This window comes from Amphiura filiformis, chromosome 4 (assembly GCF_039555335.1).
Source record: "Amphiura filiformis chromosome 4, Afil_fr2py, whole genome shotgun sequence".
Lineage (NCBI taxonomy): Eukaryota > Metazoa > Echinodermata > Ophiuroidea > Amphilepidida > Amphiuridae > Amphiura > Amphiura filiformis.
This window is the reverse complement of record NC_092631.1, coordinates 35,879,892-35,901,220: the sequence shown is the minus strand read 5'-3', so window position 1 is coordinate 35,901,220 and position 21,329 is coordinate 35,879,892. Positions and strand designations below refer to the sequence as shown.

Genomic DNA, 21,329 nt, shown 5'->3' with positions numbered 1-21,329 from the left:
CCTCTCCTACCATAGTCAAGCATTAATCACTGGACCACGCTGCTATCTCCTTAAGACTATCTGCCGTAAAACATGTTTACAAATTTTGTTTGTATTCTTCTTCCTGCAGGCTGTTGGATTAGAACATACTGATGATGATTTAGATGAATACCTGGATTGGTGTGTGGATAATGATGAAAACACTGAACTCATACAAGAACTGGTAACAGGATTGCAGGCCCAAGGGCTTAGGCTTAGTGATGATATGACTGATGAGGCAGCGACTGGGGAAGAGATGGATGATGATGATCTCAGCAGGCTTGCCGAGGAGGAAGAAATGTCATTTCCATCAATGGCAAAAACAATGCAGGAAGTCACAGAAGAGCTTTTGAGAGATATAAACAGAGGGTATGTATGAGCAATGACTAAGAGTATGGTATGACTAAATACAGATGAGTGATATTTCTAAATCCTCTCCCCCTGCCCCCATGAATTGCCTCTTCTAAAGTTACTACTGTCAACATGACAAAAGTTCAAGTATTCATGGGTCCAAATATTACTCTTTAGTAAAGAGAGAGCAAAAGTAGAAAATGAATGCAAACAAATATATTTCTGTTTAAAAAGATTAAAAATACAGTTTTTCAAAGTTTGTCTGTATTTGAAAAAAAAAGGCTAAATGGAGGCATTCCAAATTCTTCATAGATGTTGCAGTTGGGTATTTGAATGCCAAGAAAGTTAATTTGAAACAGGCAGGTAAAAGAAATGGTTAGGTTTTGTTACTTTTAACATTCAATATCATGTGGTAGATATAGGCAGTAACTTCAAGCTGTTGAAAATGCCAATATTTTAGAAATTTGTTAGTATTTTGTAAATCTGGAGATGCATTCAGTAATCAACATGTGTTTTGAAACATGTTTTGTGTGTGTATTTATATTTTTCCTTTGACTAGTGATTTGAATAATCAGTTGAAGCAGTTGTGGCAGAATCATCTGCATTCCATGAAGTCAATGGATGTTGAAGATTGTCTCAGCTTGGAACATCTGGGCATCATTCTACATCATCTCAACGAAGCAAGTATGTATGAATGGTATCCATATAATGGCCACTATTAACCATCTAGACCTTTGGTATTTTCAGTTTTTGATAGCCTAATGTTTGTATAATATAATATTATTTTAATAACTCAATTTTAAATGCCGCCTCTGGCCTCCATGGACCAGATCATGTCACATATTATGTAATGATATGACTACGTTTTTTCTCTCACAACTCATATATGTTTTCTCTTTAAGACCCTCGACAGCCTGACAGAAAATTTCCAACATTCTTGAAGACGGGCCAACCAAACCTTATTGTCAGATCTGCAGGTAAATTGAATTTATCTTGCTGTTTATGTTTATTTTTGTTTTTATTTTGATTTGTGTGTTTATTGTAATTTTACTTAATTTCCAGAATTAAAAAATGTAAAAAGGCAGGTGGCTACTTTTAAGATGATACAGGATTTGTCAATTCTTTATGCAAAATTTTTTAGAATGGGAATGGTTTTGTGCAAAGGGAAAAACTTGTTGCACACATCTTATGAAACAAATGGTGATGTTGAATGAAAGAAAAGTTTAACCAATTTCTCACGACTTACTTGTTTAGCTGTGGTGGCCTGCGGCCGACATCCATCGACCTTCGGTGATGGTGATGTTCTTAAAGGTGGTAGATTTAAGAATTGTTACTTCATCAACATCAACAAGGTGTGAACCAATTTTGATATTTCAATCCCCTTTTTGTGAAATCATTGTGATAATGAGTTTGATATCCTTTTGCAGGAGATATCTGGACAACAGTGTTGTCATTATACATGCATGAAGGAGGACATCTGCCTACTCAAGAAGAAGTGTTGATATGCAATACAGCTACAACTCTAGAACAGGTGAGGGTACCTAAATAGAATTTGACATGCTGTTGTAGGTGCTTGATGCAAGCTGGTTTTACTCCACCATTTATTTACTCACAAAGCTGTTAACTGTTTTTAGATATATGATTCTTCATCTTTTTCTTTAGCCTATTTCACTACACTGCAGAAGGAAGGCCTCTTTACCAATTTTTCAATACATTCTATCTTGAGATATTCTATGCCAAGCAATGTTGTTTTGTGCTGTTAACTCATCCCTCCATCTCCTGCTTTGTCTCCCTTTTCTTCTAGTTAGGTGTCATGGGCTTGAATCTGTTACTCTATGTGTCTTATCTGTTATCATACCTCCTGGCCAGGTATCCTGCCCACCTCCATTTCTTTGATTTGATGGTCAACATAATATCCTACACTCCTGATTTCTGTCTGGAATCTGTATTTGTCATCTCATCCTTCTTTGTTACACCTATCATAATTCTTACAAAAGCCCTTTCTGTCACCCTGAGTTTCTTCTCCAAACGTTTGGTGGTTGTCAATTTACTTCATGAAAGTGGTTATAGTGTCAACTTGGGACCCGGTTGAACTTAGATTATTTTAGGTCCATAGGTAAATTATATATATGTGTACATATCCTTAGACAAAGTACTTAGCCCCTATTGTCTCTCGTCACTCAGTTGCATAAATGGGTACCAACCAGCATATATATATATAATACTGGGTAGGTAAAAAGAGACTTGAGGAATCCCCAGAACAAGTTAATTCAGGGGAGTCTAACCTTAGACGCCAAGGAAAAAGTAAAGGGCACTTAGGCCTGTGAGCATTGCTCCAGCATGACCTTTATATGTCTATGTGTCTGTTTCTATGGAAGATGTCCTGGCAAAAATTTGCATTGACTTGAATAATACTTTCTTATTGCTATTTGAAGGTTCTATTGCTATGGAGACGAGCCTTGAGTGACCAATTGAATCGAGTGTTCTGCCTAGTGAGAGCTGATCTGTTGGACTATGATGTCAGTGTGAAAGCAGAGCAGCAGTTGCATCATTTGATGCAAGGAAAAGCTGGTAAGATGAAAAGAAATGTGTACCTCATAAATCATTTGATGCAAGGAAAATCAAGAATGTGAACAATGGTACTATTACTTATAAATATTATCTTATTGGTTAATTGGACTAGCAGAGAGGTGCAATAGTCTTAGACTGGTGTTTGTGTATTCAGGCAGATGCAGATGGGGGAGACTACCAAAATGATTACCACCTTTTACATCCCATCTCGCATCCTACCATGTCACAATACTTTTATGCCAGTGGAGACATGTGCAAACCATGGATTTAGTTGATAAAGCTGTTTTTATGAAATAGCTACTTGAATTGTTTCACTAAGCACAGTAAGGTACAATTGAATACCTGAGTGGAAGAAGGGCCCAACTCCAATTTTTTACAAAAATGAGTTAGCCCCAGCATTTTATTGCCAGCAGACTGTTCTTCCTTGTGTGTGAAAGATGAGCCAAAATCCACTCTCTAAATAGTCTTCTATGTACACATAATCATGGTTTTCATGGAAGAAAGGCCCAACTCCATGGAGTTGGGCCCTTCTTCCACAAATATTGGGTTAAAGAGGAGTTTTGTACATCCATGAAATTTGCTTTTCACTACAATAAACTTTCTTGCTAACATATTACATGCGTCTACTTTTGCAATTAATGGATAATTACCAAATTTCTGTAGCTATTTATAACACATCTGCTTACGTAACTGGCAATTGCAGTATATTAGTGGAAGAAGGGCCCAACTCCAGACCGTATTAAGACCTGTACCGTTCCCATGGAAACATCATTTATAATTTCGAATGTATGTAATATTGTATGTTCATGTATTACAGGTCCCCTGAAGATGAAAACATTCTGTCTATAAAACGTTTCCAAATATTAAGTTTGTTTCTTAATATCTCAAAAACAGTTTTGATGGAGTTGGGCCCTTCTTCCACTCAGGTATTCAATTATACAGAAATGTGACAGCTTTGAGACCAATCTGTTATCATATGGTTGATTTGTCAAAAGACTCGCCTTTAATTGCATTGTATTTGTTTTTGTCATCAGGCTATCATCTGGTAATACTCAGCAGCAGTGAGAGAGAAGACAGCTCTCACATTGTAACAGCTCTAGACCAATATCGTGTTGACATACCTGGCATCCCATCAATAGCTGAGATACAGGCCTATCTAAGGCAGGAATTGGAAGCACAAGCACAGAGTGTTCAGAGTACCACAAGAGTTCACCCAGCAGCCATGATTACTCCACATGGGTAAGTTATTGTGGTTAAAAAAGGGTGGTTTTTTTTCAATTTGTGGCATCTGGCAGAAAAAAGTTGCCAAAGTCTCCTAATAGTTTTTGTACAAAAGACAATGTCCTTTGTCTTCCAGGTCTTCTTTTACCATGTAATGGGTGTACATAGCATTATCTGCTGCAGAGTTCATCTTCATGCATCCTCAGGATACGTCCCAGGAGTTGTAGTTATTGTGACTTGACAGAGTTGAAAAGAGGCTCAGTGTTGAATGGTTAACCAAGATTAAAGGAGAATGAACTAAAATAAATCAGCAGAAGAGGTTATGTTAACCTTACCATTTATGCATCTTGGTGGAAAAGACCAGGGAGATCAATGCCTTGTGGTAGGACTCAAGCTCAGAACACCAATCCATGTCTCCATGTGATACTGACTCTATTTTTTTCTGTTATCCTTTTGACTTACCTATTATTTCTGCCTGTTTTTTGTCTGTATTCAACAACAGTTGCACTGTTGAGGTCATAGTATCCAGTCGTCCAGGAGTAGGCAAAAGTCTAGCCATTAAACGCTATGCACAGAAACTATGCAAGCATCTAGGCCGTAATTCTGGTGACAAAACGTGGGTGACAGTGCCACTGCAAACGGCACAGGTAGAGGAGGATATAGTTGTATCTGCATTGCTTCCATATCAGCAAGCATCTTATACAACAAGCCCACGGATCTTCCATCTGGATATTGCACCTATGGTGAGTATTTTGTTAGATCAATAAATAAATTATTGATTTATAGATCACCATATGCTTCAAACAAATTGAGAGCAATTCAGAAATGAAATATGTAAGCAAAATACAATAGACCTTTCAGCAGCTGATTAGAAATTGTTGAATATTAGCTCAGAATGATTCTCTCGGTCGGGGTTAGCTATCAATTGCACCTACACACTTTTCATGTCTGTCAAAGGGGACACTCCTCGCAAAATCCCTATTGGTTTGTACAGGGCCTTTCAGTTTTCGCAGCACAGAAAGTACCAATTTGCCTTGTCTCTGGTAATTATTTAAAAGTTGATTTCTGTGATAAGAAGTCAAATTTTTGGAATTATTTCATCAAGAAGTGTTTATTTCATGGCATGTTTTGTGATTTCCCCCAGTGCAACGGTAAGTGTCTCCTTCGTGTCCGAGGGGGCGAGATGGAACAGCCAAATCTGGGTAAAAGCAGCCAATGGGAAGAAGTGATCTATCGCAACAGAATGGTGTGTGCAGTAAACAAAAAACCACCCCAATCACACACTGGCAAGTTTGCGTTTGATGAGCTTGTGGTGTGGTATGATTGCTCACACCAATCACATACCATGTTGCTTTTACTTGATGCAGCTTATTAAATGCAGTGTCCACTGCATTGTTGAATATACCTTCAAAGGGCTAGAAATTGATATGTTGAATATGTTTTATGGTCATTTTTCTTAAAGTCCTGAAAAGGGCTATTAAATGTGACAAAATCTTAAATTAAAATGGGAGGTTAAGCCTCAACTGCTGGAGCACTCTTTACACGTGCAGGAAGCCTGTTCCACTCTCTAGGGTAGAATGTGTAGTTTAATTAAATTGGACCACTATCTTCTAAATTATGCACCTGTAGTTCACCTACCTTCTTTGTACAGTGTGGGCCAAAAACAACTTTACCCAATTTCAGAGGGTGGTTGCTCGAATTGTAGAAGAGCTATTCATAATATTGTTACATATTCTAAATGTATATGTTTCTAAAAGTATGTGATGAAGAAATGAAAGCAAAAGAAGCGAAATTAACAAAATGGTGCTAGTTTTACGTCCGAGGGTCAAAAATCACTTTGTCCACACGTAATTCAATGGTATGTGTCCGATTGCTAAGAGTACGGCATACATAATGCGTTAGGCATACATGTATGTAGGCCTAATTGGTAAACACGTTTGGCTTGTCTTTGAAAGTGATGATTGTTTTACATGCATGAAAGAAATACAATCGATTTTAACCCCCTAGTTACTTGTCATGTACTCGAACTTCACTCCTGTCATTGACCAACAATTAGCATAAAAATTACACAATTACAAAGGTTTTATTTTTGAATTTTAAATAGGCCTTCATGCATTTTGTGACTGCGTGGCTTATTTCTAAATAGGTTTGCAAGGTGTCAAGATAAGGCAATTCACAACACAAGAGATGACTTTTATGGCAGAGGTATACTTAATTAAGAACAGAAAGCATTTTGGTAGTGCAGCGTCAATTTCGGATTCGTTTCCCGAAAATAAGAGCCCACCGAAACCTACCATAACTCTACTTATACGAACAACTTTCACAACCTCGGAAGTGTGATGAATAGATGAAAGCACGGAGCGGACGTCCAAGAACTGGTCGTTCAGCTGCAAATATTGCAGCGGTTCAAAGGGAACTTGCAGCTTACCCCCGAGTCAGTTGTCGACGCAACAATTTGCCGAACATACCACGAACGCAATGAGTTCAATAACTTCAAACTTTCTTGTAGATAACATTTCGTAATGACAAAAAAATCAGGTCTGAGATTACAATTGCATGCTTTGCGCATATTTGAAGAGAATTGTGTTTATCTTTGCAGCGTGAAAACTGCATATCATGACGAAATATCATAGCTTGACATTTAAATTGTTCATGTTTGATTTATTTGATTGTGTAATATAAAATTGCTGAACAAATTTGTGCGTATACTAAGTGGTTCTCATTCTTTATCGAACTCGCCATTGCAAGTGATGCGACGCGACAGCTAGTAGGCCTTCGCGTGGACAAAGTTAATTTTGACTCTTTGATTCAAATCTAGCGTCACGTTTTTAATTTAATACTTTTTTGGATAGTTTTTTCACCAAATACTCTAAAGAAGATGTTCTTTATGAATATGTGAAAACAATTTGCAGCAGACTTTTCAATTTTGAGATATGAACCTTTTAAATCGGGTAAAGTTGTTTTTGGCCCACACTGTACAGTATTTCCAGACTTTTAAGATATATTATCCAACTTGTGACAGATAAGTCTCAATCATTATTATAATCTCAAATTTCTGCCCTTTTCGCAGGTCAAGGATGGTCTAGACCATCTGCTCTTCAGTCTTCTGATTCTAGGAGGCTTATGTAATAGCCATGGCAAAGCCTGGAAACGCAAACCACAAGACTTGTATGTTGTTGAGATCACAGACTTTGCATTACAACATAGACACACTAGGGTAAGATATGATTTTGACTTTATTATCATAAGACAAGTGTGAAATTTAAATGGGTATTATATCCATGGGAAAGCCTGCAAACGCAAACCACAAAACTTGTATGTTTTTGAGATCACAGACTTTGCATTACCATAGACATTCTAGGGTAAGATATGAATTTGAAAAATCAACATGAATTCCAATTGAATGAACGCAGCTATCAACAACTGTACTCGGTAAACCGCGATCGTATATCGCGTATATTAAATTACTACACGAACGCACGACCTTGGATACAATGTTAACCAATCACAAGTGCGTTGGCATTGTTGGATTCACTTCCGCGTTACTCACGCACACAGTCGCACATGCTGGCGTACAAAACGCAGTGTACGCAAAAAACATCACGCTATTGAAAGCTGCGTTCATTCAATTGGAATTCCTACTATAGGGCTTTGTCAGTGAATGTTGCAGAGATCCTTGTCTTAAAGATGTTTCTCAATTTGGGAAATTTTGCTTCTCAAGTGATCCTTTACAAAAATATATATACGAATGTACATGTATGTCTAACCTGAACTGTATTCCGGAAGAGAGCTAGTAATCACTTTTCCATCAGTCAATCCACACCTGTGTAGACCAAGGAAGGATAATTCAACTGTTTGATATCAAACTAATATGATCAGCATTATGTGCCTCCATTTTTGAAGGTCATTCTGCAGGGTCATTTGAAATCAAATAAGTAAAATTTATGGTTGGATTTTCATGAAACATGGTAGATACGATCAGCATGATTTACCCTAAAATGAAGACCATTTCAAGGTCAAGTCTATATGGAATTACAAAAGCAGGCAAGACTTATTTATGGTCCAAGAACAGCTTTGTTCAGGAAATTTTCTGCCAGTTCAGGATTTTTTAAGAGCAATCACAAGTTTCTTGTGAAATTGATGCTGGATTATATTAAGACAAAGCACATGTGTGCACATTCAACTGATTATGTCATGTATTTTTTTCAGCATTCATCCAAGCACAGTACACATCCATTCTATGCCTTACTGCCAAGTGTTACTTGCAGAGCACCTCAAGAAGTACTTAGAGCTATGCAACAGTCGGGTAAGATATGCTCTGAAAATTTTTTTGCCCACTGGACATTGGGCTTATAAATTACATGTTGCCTTAACATGCTGAAGTCATGATTTAATAAAAATTCCTTTAAAAAAGGAACGGGCACCCAATGGGAGCTTTGATGTGATGTGCTGAAATAGCTTGAAATATGTTTAGATAGCATTTCCTTCTTTAAAACAATTGAACATTAGCATTAGCATATGATCCTTAGCCTCATGCCTCACTTTTCTCAAAAAAGTTTTTAGACTTTTTTTACCACAGGGAACCATTGGCCACATAATGTTAGTAGTCTATGCAGCCATTTGATATACATATGATGCATAAGGAAAATAACTACAAAATTGGAATCAACTGAAATTTTGGGAATAAACTTCTTTCATTGATAACAACTCAAGCATACCATAAAAAATCATAAACAACTCCTTGTTTTTATATGCTCAGCTTTGAATCATGTAATTATAACTGGCTTGTTATTTGATAAAATCTATAATGACCTATTAATGTACGAGGGTCATTCAAAAAGTTCTACCTGTTGGATCATAACTTCTGTTTTGTTAAAGGTAGCTACCCAAAAATTTGCATACATATAGTTCGTAATGTCACCAACAAGTGGTAAAAAAATCATGTCAAGACCATTTTCAGATTTTTGTTGGTGACCTGAAAACCACAGTAAGATATGGTTCACCGGAAATGGTCAAAATATGTACAATATTTACAAAGGCGTCTCAAGTACAGTGTGTTGAAGATCCCATAATTATTCCATTTGGTCATGTTATACAGTAAAAACTGTGTAAAACACAAAAATAATCATAAAATTATATGTACTGGTTAAAAGGTTGCCACAAACTGAAAATGGTGGACATTAATATGCACAAAACTAATATAACAAATAGCCAGTGTAATAAAATTAGTATAAGTGACCACAAACATTGTTTATGAAGATATTGACTTTAATAAAGCATGGTGTAAAATGGTGGCATTATGTCACTTTCTTTGGAATAAAATACCACAATAGATCACAAAGGGACTTAAATTTACTTTTTTGACTGAAAAATGTGTTATAGTAGCTATAACTTTTGTATTTTATCTAAAAGCGCAGCTAGTAAAGTCACACTGTAAGGATGGACACTATTCTGATTATCATTACCTGAGATGTTACAAGATATCCCTCTAAAAAGGGGAATTCTGGGTAATTTCTGTCCATCAAAATTTTACTTTTTCAGTCACAGATAATGTTTTGGACTGTAAGGTGTATATTCATTCAAAATTTATATTGTTACTAATATGATTTGTTTGTATAAAGAGGAAAGTTCGTACATTGGCTGCACGCATGTTTTCAAGTGCAATATCCAAAGATAAGTCACCGTTTCCGGTGTACCATATCTTACTGTGTTTTTCAGGGCATCTACAAAAATCTGAAAACGGTCTTGACAGGATTTTTTCACCACCTCTAGGTGAAATTACGAACTAAACGTATGCAAATTTTCAAGTAGCTACCTTTAACAAAACAAAAGTTATGACCCAACAGGTAGAACTTTTTGAATGACCCTCGTATATTTTGACACATTTCAGCTGACTGGCCCAGAAGTGACCCCAAGGTTGACAAGGAAGAATTCAAGAGTGAGGCTTACCAGAGGACCTTCCAATACCTCATGAGGCGACAACAGAATGTCAATCTAGACACCTTCAACTTTCAGCGTAATTCTGTAGAGGGCACCGAGAAACTATTTCTAGAAACGCTTCTTACGTAAGTTTTGCATTGTATCTGTTCCCTCGGTTGTAGGGCTGACATTTTGATGTGTGTACTTTTATCTATGTGTGTATATTATGTGTTGGGGTCTGTATCATGTGTGTTGTTATGTGTTCCCCCAGGTTATTTACTAAATTTGAAGTGATTGAATTTCTTGTATCTTTACAAAGTTATGGCTAATGTATAAACAGCCAGTCTTTACCCTAGTCAGAACTAGGTTTAAACCCTAACCATGCCAAATGTAACAAAATATAGCAAAGCAAAACCATGTGATGGGATGACGCAATCATATATATATACACAGTTCCTTTGGCCAGGCCTGCAAAACACTTGTAGCTACCAATCAGTGAAGTATGCTTGGCACGGGAGGGGTCATGGGGTCAAAACTGGTCAAGCCATTTTGTTGCTCATCTTCTCTCCTTTTCGTTCCTTCTTTCCTTTCTGCATGTTCCAATAGCCAAAAACCACTTTGAGTGTTAGGGTTAATCAATTATTTATTGTTAATGATTTTTCTTCCACCAGGGATCACACCAGTGACCTCTTATACCAGAATCAAACATCTTAGCAACAGTGTTGTGCTGCTTTCTACAAATAAAATCTATCATATGGTCACACTTTGCACATTCTTTCCTTGTTTTTTACTATACAGAAACTGTGGTGTAATTGACCCCTCCTGGGCAGAGCTGCGTCACTTTGCACATTTCCTGAGCATTCAACTGCAAGATTGCCAGCAGTCAACATTCTGTATTCCTGAATTACTAGCAGACACTGGACTTCAAGGATTCAAATCATTTGTTGTCAAATTCATGGTACAGATGGCAAAGGTAAAGAGTAATGTGATGTTTACCACTCTGTGTGACAGGATTTGACTTCATCTCTGTTAGAAAGTATATTACTTATAATATTGTCAAACACATTTGAGATGCATCATAACTTGTTGAGGACTTTCATCTACAAAGAATTGTAAATGTTAGTGAAATCTACTACTGTATAAATGTTAATTTTCAAGAGGGTTCTATTTTCGCGATTAGAGATATTAGAGCTCCAACCGCAAAAATAACACCTTGCGAATATATGCAATAATGTATTACAAGTATAGGGAAGGACTGGGCAATCGCAAAAATAACATTCACAAAAATATGTCTCTCACAGCAAGTCGCAAATATAACTGTACACAAATTACCACTTAGACAGTACTTATCACCGATTACAGTCACACAATCACACATTACCCATTACAGGACTTTGCCACGCCATCCCTGAACATGAGTGAAGAGAGTCCATCTAAAGCCATGCTGCTATTGGGTAATAATGATGGAAGAGGCAATGGACAACAGGCAGATATCTTAGAATTAGCTGCCTTTCAGCTCAGACGAAGATGGGAGTCAAGGTATGTGTACTATTCTAATTTGTATACACAGCTTTTTGTCAGTGGCCACCCAAGATAGCTACAAAATAATGTTTAATTGAAGTCATTGAATTGGAAATCAAACCAGTGTTGATTTTACAAAAATGATATTCTGTTCATCTTAGGATGGAAGACATGACCTTAATCTCCCACACATGGAGTGTGAATTTCAAATGGGATTACCTGAATGGGCGACTCCAGTTGAAATCCCCTGTGTGGAAGATTAAGGTCATGTCTTCTGTAGGGGTGTATGGATTTCAACTAACATAGCCCATTGTGAACAAAGTTTTAAAATGTGTAAATATTAATACATTTTTTGTGGGGAGGAAAGATTTGATTCAATTTCATAAAGGTGCCAATACGTTCTAAGTTTCCTTGTATTTATTATTCACAGCTTCCATCCCTACATCTTCTTCAATCATGACCGCCAATCAATGACCTTCATGGGTTTCATCATAGACCAGCAAGGTTCACTGATTGAACCCACCAGACGACAGATCATTGAGCCAGGTTTGATGACACCTCAGCTGAGGGGAGGGCTTCAGCTTCAGAGAGTGGATCTCAACACAGACTTTGATCAGTTAAGCAGGTTAGTGTCTGAAGCTTTGATTTGATTTTCTTGTAAAATCTGGTGCTCAAAGCCTCTGGGCATATGCGACTGAGTGTCGTCATTGTATTTGGACATATCCGACTGAGTGTCGTCATTGTATTTTGATTTCATATGGAGGAGGTGTTTATGGTTTTTAACTATGATATTTACAATGATGATGACAACAATTTTGACAGTGATGTTGACAATGACAATTTGTAGAATATCACCGTGGATTCTCAGGAAATCAGATTCTCCTCAGTATCTCAAGTACCAACCATATCTATTTCTGTTTTCCATACAGAATTGAGAAACTAATGGCTCTCTGTATGGTGTTGGGTGTAGAAGACGTGACTGACCCAGATGACACCTATGAATTGACCACAGATAATGTGAAGAAAATGTTGGCTATACATATGAGATTCAGGTAATATTATTTATCAAGTAAAAAAGCTATGTAACTCAGTAAAATCTCCTACCCAGGCTGCTCCTACCCGGGACTGGAGAAAAAGGACATTTTGTCGCCCCTTCAACAGCCTGAAAAAGTTGACCCATTTTATTTGGTGGTTTGAAAAAGTGAAGAGCAAAAGAAAAAGAACAATAGGCGCTAGCAACCTAAAAACCGCCCTTTTTAAAATAATTCTTTTGGCCGTCCATTCTTCTTCTGGGCTAACTTGTTGCTGTCCTTGGGCAAGGCACTTAATCCTGCTTGCTTCACCAGGTGTACCATGGGAAACTGTTAGGGGTAATCATACTGGTGCTGTTGTTGTTGTTGTTGGCAGCCACATGGTGTGATCCAAGTGCAGCGGAATAAATCTAAAGCATCTTAACAAATTAAAAAAGCATTACATAAATGCCAACATTCATTTATTTATTTGATACCACATAGCATACAGCATACTGGTAAAGTGCTCTCAATGCATACAGCCTAGATCATGGGAAATGACATGTTGGTGTTGTAATTTGAAGAAAAACTCAGTGAGCTATTAAAATAGGTTTATGAAAAATGAATAATCATTTTATTGTGTCTGAAGATGTGGCATACCAGTAGTGATCATGGGAGAAACTGGATGTGGCAAAACTCGTCTCATTAGATTCCTGTGTCGTCAACAAGCAGGATGGCGCTCTATGGAGGGACTCAACAACATGATTCTCATGAAGGTATGTCTATACGAGACCTGAGAAGTAGGTTTTCTTTCCATCCTGACCCACCCTAACCTAACATTTTATTCAACTCTTTTGCCCAAAACAGTGCTGGAACCACAATGAACAAGTGGCATACCCAGGAAGCTGTTTCTGGTATTTGTTGCCTTCTCAAATAGAGAATATTGTAATTTATGAGAAATGTAGCTGTCTTTGCGGGATATTTGGCTTATTTATGCAGGAAACTGGCCTGTTTTCAAGGCCTGAGCATTTTTGTAATCAAATTCTGCTACTTGTTATTTATCATGTTCTGATTTTGAGACCAAACAACTCGTATGCGCATTACTCAAAACTTCAAATTAGAGAGGAAAACTTTTTCAGACACCCTTTGGCCTGTTTTGCCTTGAAAATCTTGATTTTTTTTTTTGCAATAAAATTGATGTTATTATTGTGCAAGGTCCATGGTGGCACTACAGCAAAAGATATCCTGAAGAAAGTGAAGGGAGCTGAAGAAAAGGCCAGACGAAACAAAAGGAAATTTGGTGTAGACACAGTCCTGTTCTTTGATGAAGCCAATACAACAGAAGCCATAGGGCTAATCAAGGAAATCATGTGTGATGGTAGATCAAATGGTGAACATATCAATATGGCTGATGGAGCACTCAAGATAGTGGCAGCCTGTAACCCATATAGAAGGTAAGGTATAACCCCTTTTCCAAATTTATTGGAATCCACTTGATGCATAATAATATGTATAGTTCTTTGTTATATACTAACCTACTCAATGATGCTCAAAATAAAGGCAAATAATCAGGACCCTCTTGTATGCTATTGGAATGGAGTATTAGTCAAGATTGTTTACCCTACTCTTTTCTAAACTGGCTGCAAGCTACATGTACCTGTACATTACCATGGTTCATATGTCCAGTTATTGTTTTAAGTAAGGGGTTCCATGCAAGTCCTGACTAGAAACTCATTCACATCATCAGTCAAAATGTTGAATGTCCTACCATTCCTTTCTCTTGTTACTTGCTTGTGTAACCTAAATTTTAAATAGCCACACTTTCTGTTATAATAATGATGCCATGATTTAGTATTACTACATATTGCATCTTGCAGACATTCAGAAGAAATGATCAAGCGCCTGAAGACTGCAGGTCTTGGATACCATGTGTCAGCAGAAAATGCACAAGAAAAGCTAGGTAAGAGACAATTTGATAAAGGATTGTGTGTTTCTCTGATTGAACATTGCAAAGGTTTGGGCATGTAATACTACGTGTGCATTATCAGCACATTTCATACCAAATGCAAACAAGCATATACTTTAAATCGTGGTTTGCCAGGAGTGTGGTGAAATGATCCAGATGTACTCTATTTTCATTCAATGAGCGACATGCAAACATGGCAGCGTCCAACTTCTTTTAAGTCTATTCTTGTTGTTGAAAATCTCCAATGTTTTTTGTACTTGCAGGGAGCATACCATTACGTGAGTTGGTGTATCGTGTGCAGGCTTTACCTCCCAGTATGCTGCCATTGGTATGGGATTTTGGACAGCTAGGGACAGATGTAGAAACAAAATACATTAGGCAGATTGTCCAAAGACATGTAAGTATACAACAGATATTTATATTTCCATATATTTATCCTAACAATACAAGACCATATAAAACAATACAGAACAAAGCAACTGTAAGACCTTGCATCACACATGATATGATTGCGCAATCCTGCCAAACTACATATACCCACCAAAACCTTGGTTGGGCAATGGTCACATGTGTGGCATTCTATAAGCATTCAGCTGGTTTGCACCCAAGGGGTTGGAGGGGGTCAACAACCCAGGTGGGGTAAATATCCTTTTTCTTCATCTTCTTTCCTCCTTCCTTCCTTTTTTTCTTTCCACTTGGGCAAAAAGCAGGTTGGGAGTTAGAGTTCAGTTTATTTTAAAGACAAACAAAAAAGGATCAAATAAACCCACAACCATGGCCAAAATGTGTTGGGACACTTATGGAAAACGTACACTATAGTATGACCTTATTTCCGTTATTATTAGCGTGATAAAGTGGAGGTTTCTTTGGTGTCAAGCCTAAACACTTTCCTAACACCCCAACCCTCCCCTTCCCCACCAATCAATGTTGGGTGCCACAAGGCTCGTGTGACCAAAAAGTCGAATTCAACATTGATCGGGGAGTGGGGGCTTATTTACATTACCCTATCAAACCGTCCCAACACTTATGGCCAGCATTGTCTCTAAGGTACAAAAATCTAATTTTAAAATGTGTGTTTTGGCCCATATCTCCTCAACCATAGCTTGGATTTTCATCAAATTTTACATGAAAACGGAGAAACTATTTATCTTTTCACTTATATAAAAATTATTGCATTTTCCTCATGTGATTTAGGGATACGGTCACATTTTATACGCAATATCATGTATTTTACAGTGCGTTCTGAACATTATTAGCCTATGCCAACTACGTATTTTGCGTAAAATGACGTTTTATTTTGAAAGAGTAGTGATTTAATCACCAGAAATACATGATATTTGTTGACAGGAATTGATTGAAGTCTTTTAAAAGAGTGATTTTGGGAAAAAATACTTAAAATTAAAAAAAGCTAATTTTTAGAAGAAAAAAAAACAAAACTTTAATCATTTTCATCGTTTGCATCAAAAACGTATGTGGTATTTGCAACGAGTATATCGTGTAAATATAATCATAGTCGGCAGGAGTAGGCTTAAATTACATTTTATGACTGAAATTTATTAAAGCGCTTTCAAAGAAAAACTTATAGTAAGTATAGAAAGTAAAATATAGGTAGACATACAGAAAAAAAAAGGATTCATTGGGACATTGGCAAAAATTAATAGAGCAGCGAATATAATATGATGAAGGATATTGTAAAATAATAACAAAAAAGAAAAGAAAAAGAATCTAAATAAATTCAGGGGCTTTTTCCCGTTCCAAACGCACCTGTATATGCCGTATCCATTGTCCCACAGAGCTGTGTAACTTCAACAGGCAAAACTATAATATAATGCTATTCAACATGCATGTATATAAATATCGCTCTACACACGATATACAGTCCAAAAAATACATTTTACGGCATTTGTTTCATTAACTGAATATTTATCATATAGCAGGTGTTGGCTGACATTGTGCTCCACATTTAGTTCAGTTTTGTCGGGATAAATGACTATTTACGTCTTTAAAGTAAAAAATTTGACTGTTTGTCCCAAAATCATGATTATCGTCCAGTAGAGCGATATTTATATTTACATGCATCTTGAATAGCATTATATTACAGTTTAAGCCTGTTAAAGTAATACAGCTCTGTGGTGCAATGGATACGCATCTGCCACAGGCACAGTGGACACGGGTTCGAGCCCCTGAATTTATTTATATATCTTTTTCTTTTCTTTTTGTTATTATTTTACAATATCCTTCATCATATCATATTCGTTGTTCTATTAATTTTTGCCAATGTCCGCCCTTCTTTTTTTCTGTATTTTGTTGCTTCATTTGTGGTAGACTGCGGTAAATTGGGAAAACAAGTGTGCATGGGTTCGATTCCTTTATTTGTTTTTTGATCACGAGATGTTGTGATAACTTTTATTTTCTTCAATAGCTGTAATGTAACATTTTAATTGGTGGAAACAATAATTTTCCATTTTAAAACCCAAGTTTTTGACAGTTAAAGTGACGAATAGTGAACTTAGACAGGGCCAAAATATCGCTTTTAAGACATTTTAAGTGACCAGTCCCTAAATTTAAAATGTAGCCATCCAAAAAATTTTTGGTAAAGCCACATGATAAGATCTCTAACTGCTCCAAATTTGGTGTCAATATCATATTTACTTTTAGAGTTATAAGCAAAAAACTGAAATTAGATGATTTTTTTTCAACTTTTCAAATACAACCATGGCCAAAATGTGTTGGGACACTTATGGAAAACGTACACTATAGTATGACCTTATTTCCGTTATTATTAACGTTGATAAAGTGGAGGTTTCTTTGGTGTCAAGCCTAAACACTTTCCTAACACCCCAACCCTCCCCTTCCCCACCAATCAATGTTGGGTGCCACAAGGCTCGTGTGACCAAAAAAGTCGAATTCAACATTGATCGGGGGAGTGGGGGGCTTATTTACATTACCCTATCAAACCGTCCCAACACTTATGGCCAGCATTGCAGGTCAAGAGCTGGAAAACCCAACTCAGGCAGGGTTTGACAAGACAACATTATATATTACCATTCAGAATGTTTTACTGTGGAAGTGAAAAAGGAAGGAATATATTCTACATAGGTTCTAATAAGCACTAATAAAAGTTATTTCAAATAGCACTTAATAATTACTTTGTGAAGGCAAAAACAAAATGACAATTTCCATGCAAAAAAAAAAAATGAAAGTCCACAGGGATTGCTAATTGCAGGAGGAATGCTAATTATGTCAAAAATTGTAAAATGATCTTTTACTAAATGAGATAGTAACGATACAGACAGTTGGTAAGCTTCCAGCTCAATATCTTTTACTTTGTGTATATTTCAGGTGAGGCCAGATAAATTGGCAGATGACCACCAAGCCAATGTCATCACCAGAGTGTTAGCTGCTTCTCATGATTTCATGAGATCACAAAAGGTAAGAGATGATTTGATTTCTGTAAATTTATGAACAGAAAGCCAGGCCCCCACTTGAAGGCTGCAGCTATGTGCCTGGTCAATGCTGATCAATTCATCAGGGGATAATATATCTGCAATGTAATAACTTGTAATTATTTTGTATTTCAGAATGAGTGCAGTTTTGTGAGCCTGCGGGACGTAGAACGATGTCTTGAAGTCATGGTGTGGTTCTATAATCGTATGGACATGCTGGAACCAATGATGGATCGCCTGAGGAGAGATGAGAAGAGGAGACAAAATGAGGGGATGAGACAACAACAGGTGGAGGAAGATGAAGAAGAGGATGATGATGATGAGGTGAGATGATGCTTTCAAATTGGTTGAGTAGCATTTAATATCCTGCAACACCTTTCATTACGGCTGGTCAAAGATTCTGGTATCAACAGACTCTCAATACTTTTTGGTCTCTACCCCCGGCCCCCAACTCAACACAAAAGTTGGCAACCATGAGAGTTACCAAATCTTTCAAACACCCCCTTTTGCAATGATTTATCATCAAATTTACCCCCCTTTTTCATACAAAATCGAGGACAAAATTTGGCCAAAAACAACCCCTTTTTGTGGTTTTCAATGACTAGAATTTCCAACACCCATTTTAAATGACTAGAATTTCAAACACCCCTTTTTCAATGACACTAAATATTGCCAAAAAATTACTAGATTTTCTCAAGTACCCCTTTTATCCATATTTCGCGGACAGTCCAACTTAAATACCCCTTATTTTGCCAATTTCGCGGTCCTTGCTACTAGTTAAAAATTACCCCTTTTCCGCGCTTTTTGGTAACTCTCATGTTTGTCAATTTTGGGTTGAGTTGGGGGGCCGGGTCTCTACCATAATTCTGATTTTTTACACTATTTAGGAATGGCACTTTTAGACACAAGATTGCAGATTTGCCACAGCACATCATTCTTCACATTTGAATGCTGAAAATTTGTGTGTAAGTTTGGATTTTCAACAGACCACCTCGTTTTAGGGTGAATCGGGCAAATCGGTAACCACTTGCTTTGAATGCCATTGTAGTTCAATTTGGGATCGGGCTAGCTGATAAGGTCTCCATCAAAATTCAGTAGTGTAATTTTGTTGATTTGGGTTGTGAGCACTGAGCATGTAATTACAGAAGCTGATCAGATTAAATATAATCGACATGAAAGTGGATGATTCAGCAAATTTGCATCAGCTGAGGATGCCTTGTATGTACAATGTGTGTATTCAAGGTTTTCTGATGGGATGTTTATATTGTACTTTTCATGGACTTGCCCATGGAAAAGAGGTATAGAAGCAAAGGCATGTGGTAGAAACAATCTGGTATTTCAGTCAAAGCATTGTGGTCAAAGAAAATCTGTCACAAATAGTAGACCAATTTGACGAAGGGTACAGAAAACTCAAGCCATCAATTGCTGCTAGTTTTTTATATCACACCAACAGATCATCAATGCACCAGTGGTGAGTTTTGGTGATATCTGATGTTGAATTTGGTTTCTTTATCTCTTTTGCAAGCGTAACAATTAATGCTTAAATATTTATCTGCTTCATTTCCACAGCTGCTAGATGATTTGACCATGTCCCTAGTACTTGCCCTTGGAGTGTGCTACCATGCATGCCTACAGACCGGAAGAGCTGCCTATAGACGTGCAGTATCAAGAGTCTTCACTGAGCCATGTTCTTTACCTGGTGGAGCTGCCCAGATGCAGGAAGAAATATCCAGGTAGGATAATTAGGGAAAGTTTTCTCTCTATGAGGCCACATGGAAACATAATGTGATGAACTGTTCAAATGAATGTGAATGGTGACTAAAATTTAGAACAACATATACAAAACCACATTAGCCATCCCCAGGAATTTGTGATCCGTTCTGACGAAACCCGCCATGAGTCGCACTCAGCCATTTCGAGATACGTCGAGTTAACGTTGGGAAAGGGTTGAAAAACCTTGCAGATTTCATTTTTCATTTTTTATTATTTTTTGATTCCTTAATATGTTTACTTTAACCTACTATTGAAAACAAAATATTGTTTTACGTCTAAAGCACCCAAATCTAGCATTTTCTGAGCCAAACCAAGTCCTTTAACATGTCATTTTACAACTTTAAAGCCATTTTTCTTGTATTTGCCTTTTCATTATGTGTCACTTCCCCCCTACCTGTTGAAAGACTGTAGAATGAGGACCACATGTCCCAGAAACATAATTTTATGTATCAAATGAAAGCTGAATACCTACACTAAATGATGACATCAAAAACTCAATTTTCAAAATTAGTGACTTATGGCTGGTTTTGTGGGAGCAGGTCACATTTAATAGGTTCCATTTCTGATATAAACTGTCTATGATAACCAACCCGGATTAAATGTTTTATTTCTTAGATGCCAAGATGTGTTCCTCACAGAGCTTCAGCTTCCTCCCAACATTGCCAGAAATAGTGCCCTCAAGGAGAATGTCTTCATGATGGTGGTGTGCATAGAGTTGCGTATTCCACTCTTCTTGGTGGGCAAACCTGGTAGTTCCAAGTCTCTTGCCAAAAGCATTGTAGCCGATGCCATGCAGGGAGACGCTGCACACAGTAAACTCTTCAAGAATTTGAAGCAGGTAAGATGCAAGATTTAATGTAGGCTGAGAGTGTGGAATTTTGTATTTTAACTCAAGCATTCAGGGCTTGATTGCACCATCAAAGCATGAAAAGCAGCTCATAACAAATATGCCAATCAGTTACAGAGCAAGAAAAGCGATCAAAACAAAATAAAATGATGAATATCAAATAGACAAAGATTGCATAAAAATTTAATCGTAAAAAGATAACGATACAGTCAACATTATTTTTCTGGTCTTTCAGAAGATCTACACTAAGCCTATACTGGCAAACAGCACCTACCTGGGTCCACCCACAATTATGAGAGATCAGTAGGCTGACAATGTGTCAGCGTACAACAGGGGCTGACATTTTGTGATTTCATGTTCAAATAGGCTCAAAGAAATGATGAAAGGCCATTCATTTAATTCACACCTCAGAACGTGTTATGTTTGTATGCAGACATAATATATAAGATGTAATATGCACACATATTTTACTAAATTCTATAATTATTTTTCTTTTGACAGGTGCATATGATATCCTTCCAATGCAGTCCCTTGTCAACACCAGATGGTATCGTAGGTACATTCAAGCAGTGTAGTCGCTTCCAGGAAGGCAAGGATCTCAACCGATTTGTGTCTGTGGTAGTACTAGATGAAGTAGGCTTAGCTGAGGACTGCCAAGAATGCCTCTGAAGGTAAGAGACCTAGTG

At 37.2% G+C, this 21,329-nt stretch overlaps 1 protein-coding gene across 1 annotated transcript in view; it reads left to right on the top strand.

The window, feature by feature from the left end:
* Positions 1–21,312, top strand: part of LOC140150173 (E3 ubiquitin-protein ligase rnf213-alpha-like) — a 53,678-nt gene extending 32,366 nt beyond the window's left edge. The window contains exons 24-46 of the mRNA XM_072172177.1: positions 110–387; positions 929–1,053; positions 1,272–1,346; positions 1,797–1,900; positions 2,805–2,940; positions 3,975–4,179; positions 4,664–4,904; positions 7,232–7,378; positions 8,371–8,467; positions 10,052–10,226; positions 10,879–11,053; positions 11,471–11,619; positions 12,032–12,226; positions 12,531–12,653; positions 13,261–13,387; positions 13,827–14,065; positions 14,489–14,571; positions 14,841–14,974; positions 17,920–18,009; positions 18,159–18,347; positions 19,593–19,756; positions 20,412–20,634; positions 21,145–21,312. Of these exons, the coding sequence (XP_072028278.1) occupies positions 110–387; positions 929–1,053; positions 1,272–1,346; positions 1,797–1,900; positions 2,805–2,940; positions 3,975–4,179; positions 4,664–4,904; positions 7,232–7,378; positions 8,371–8,467; positions 10,052–10,226; positions 10,879–11,053; positions 11,471–11,619; positions 12,032–12,226; positions 12,531–12,653; positions 13,261–13,387; positions 13,827–14,065; positions 14,489–14,571; positions 14,841–14,974; positions 17,920–18,009; positions 18,159–18,347; positions 19,593–19,756; positions 20,412–20,634; positions 21,145–21,312 (3,642 nt within the window). The remainder of the gene's footprint in view (positions 1–109; positions 388–928; positions 1,054–1,271; positions 1,347–1,796; positions 1,901–2,804; positions 2,941–3,974; positions 4,180–4,663; positions 4,905–7,231; positions 7,379–8,370; positions 8,468–10,051; positions 10,227–10,878; positions 11,054–11,470; positions 11,620–12,031; positions 12,227–12,530; positions 12,654–13,260; positions 13,388–13,826; positions 14,066–14,488; positions 14,572–14,840; positions 14,975–17,919; positions 18,010–18,158; positions 18,348–19,592; positions 19,757–20,411; positions 20,635–21,144) is intronic.
* Positions 21,313–21,329: the final 17 nt, after the last annotated feature.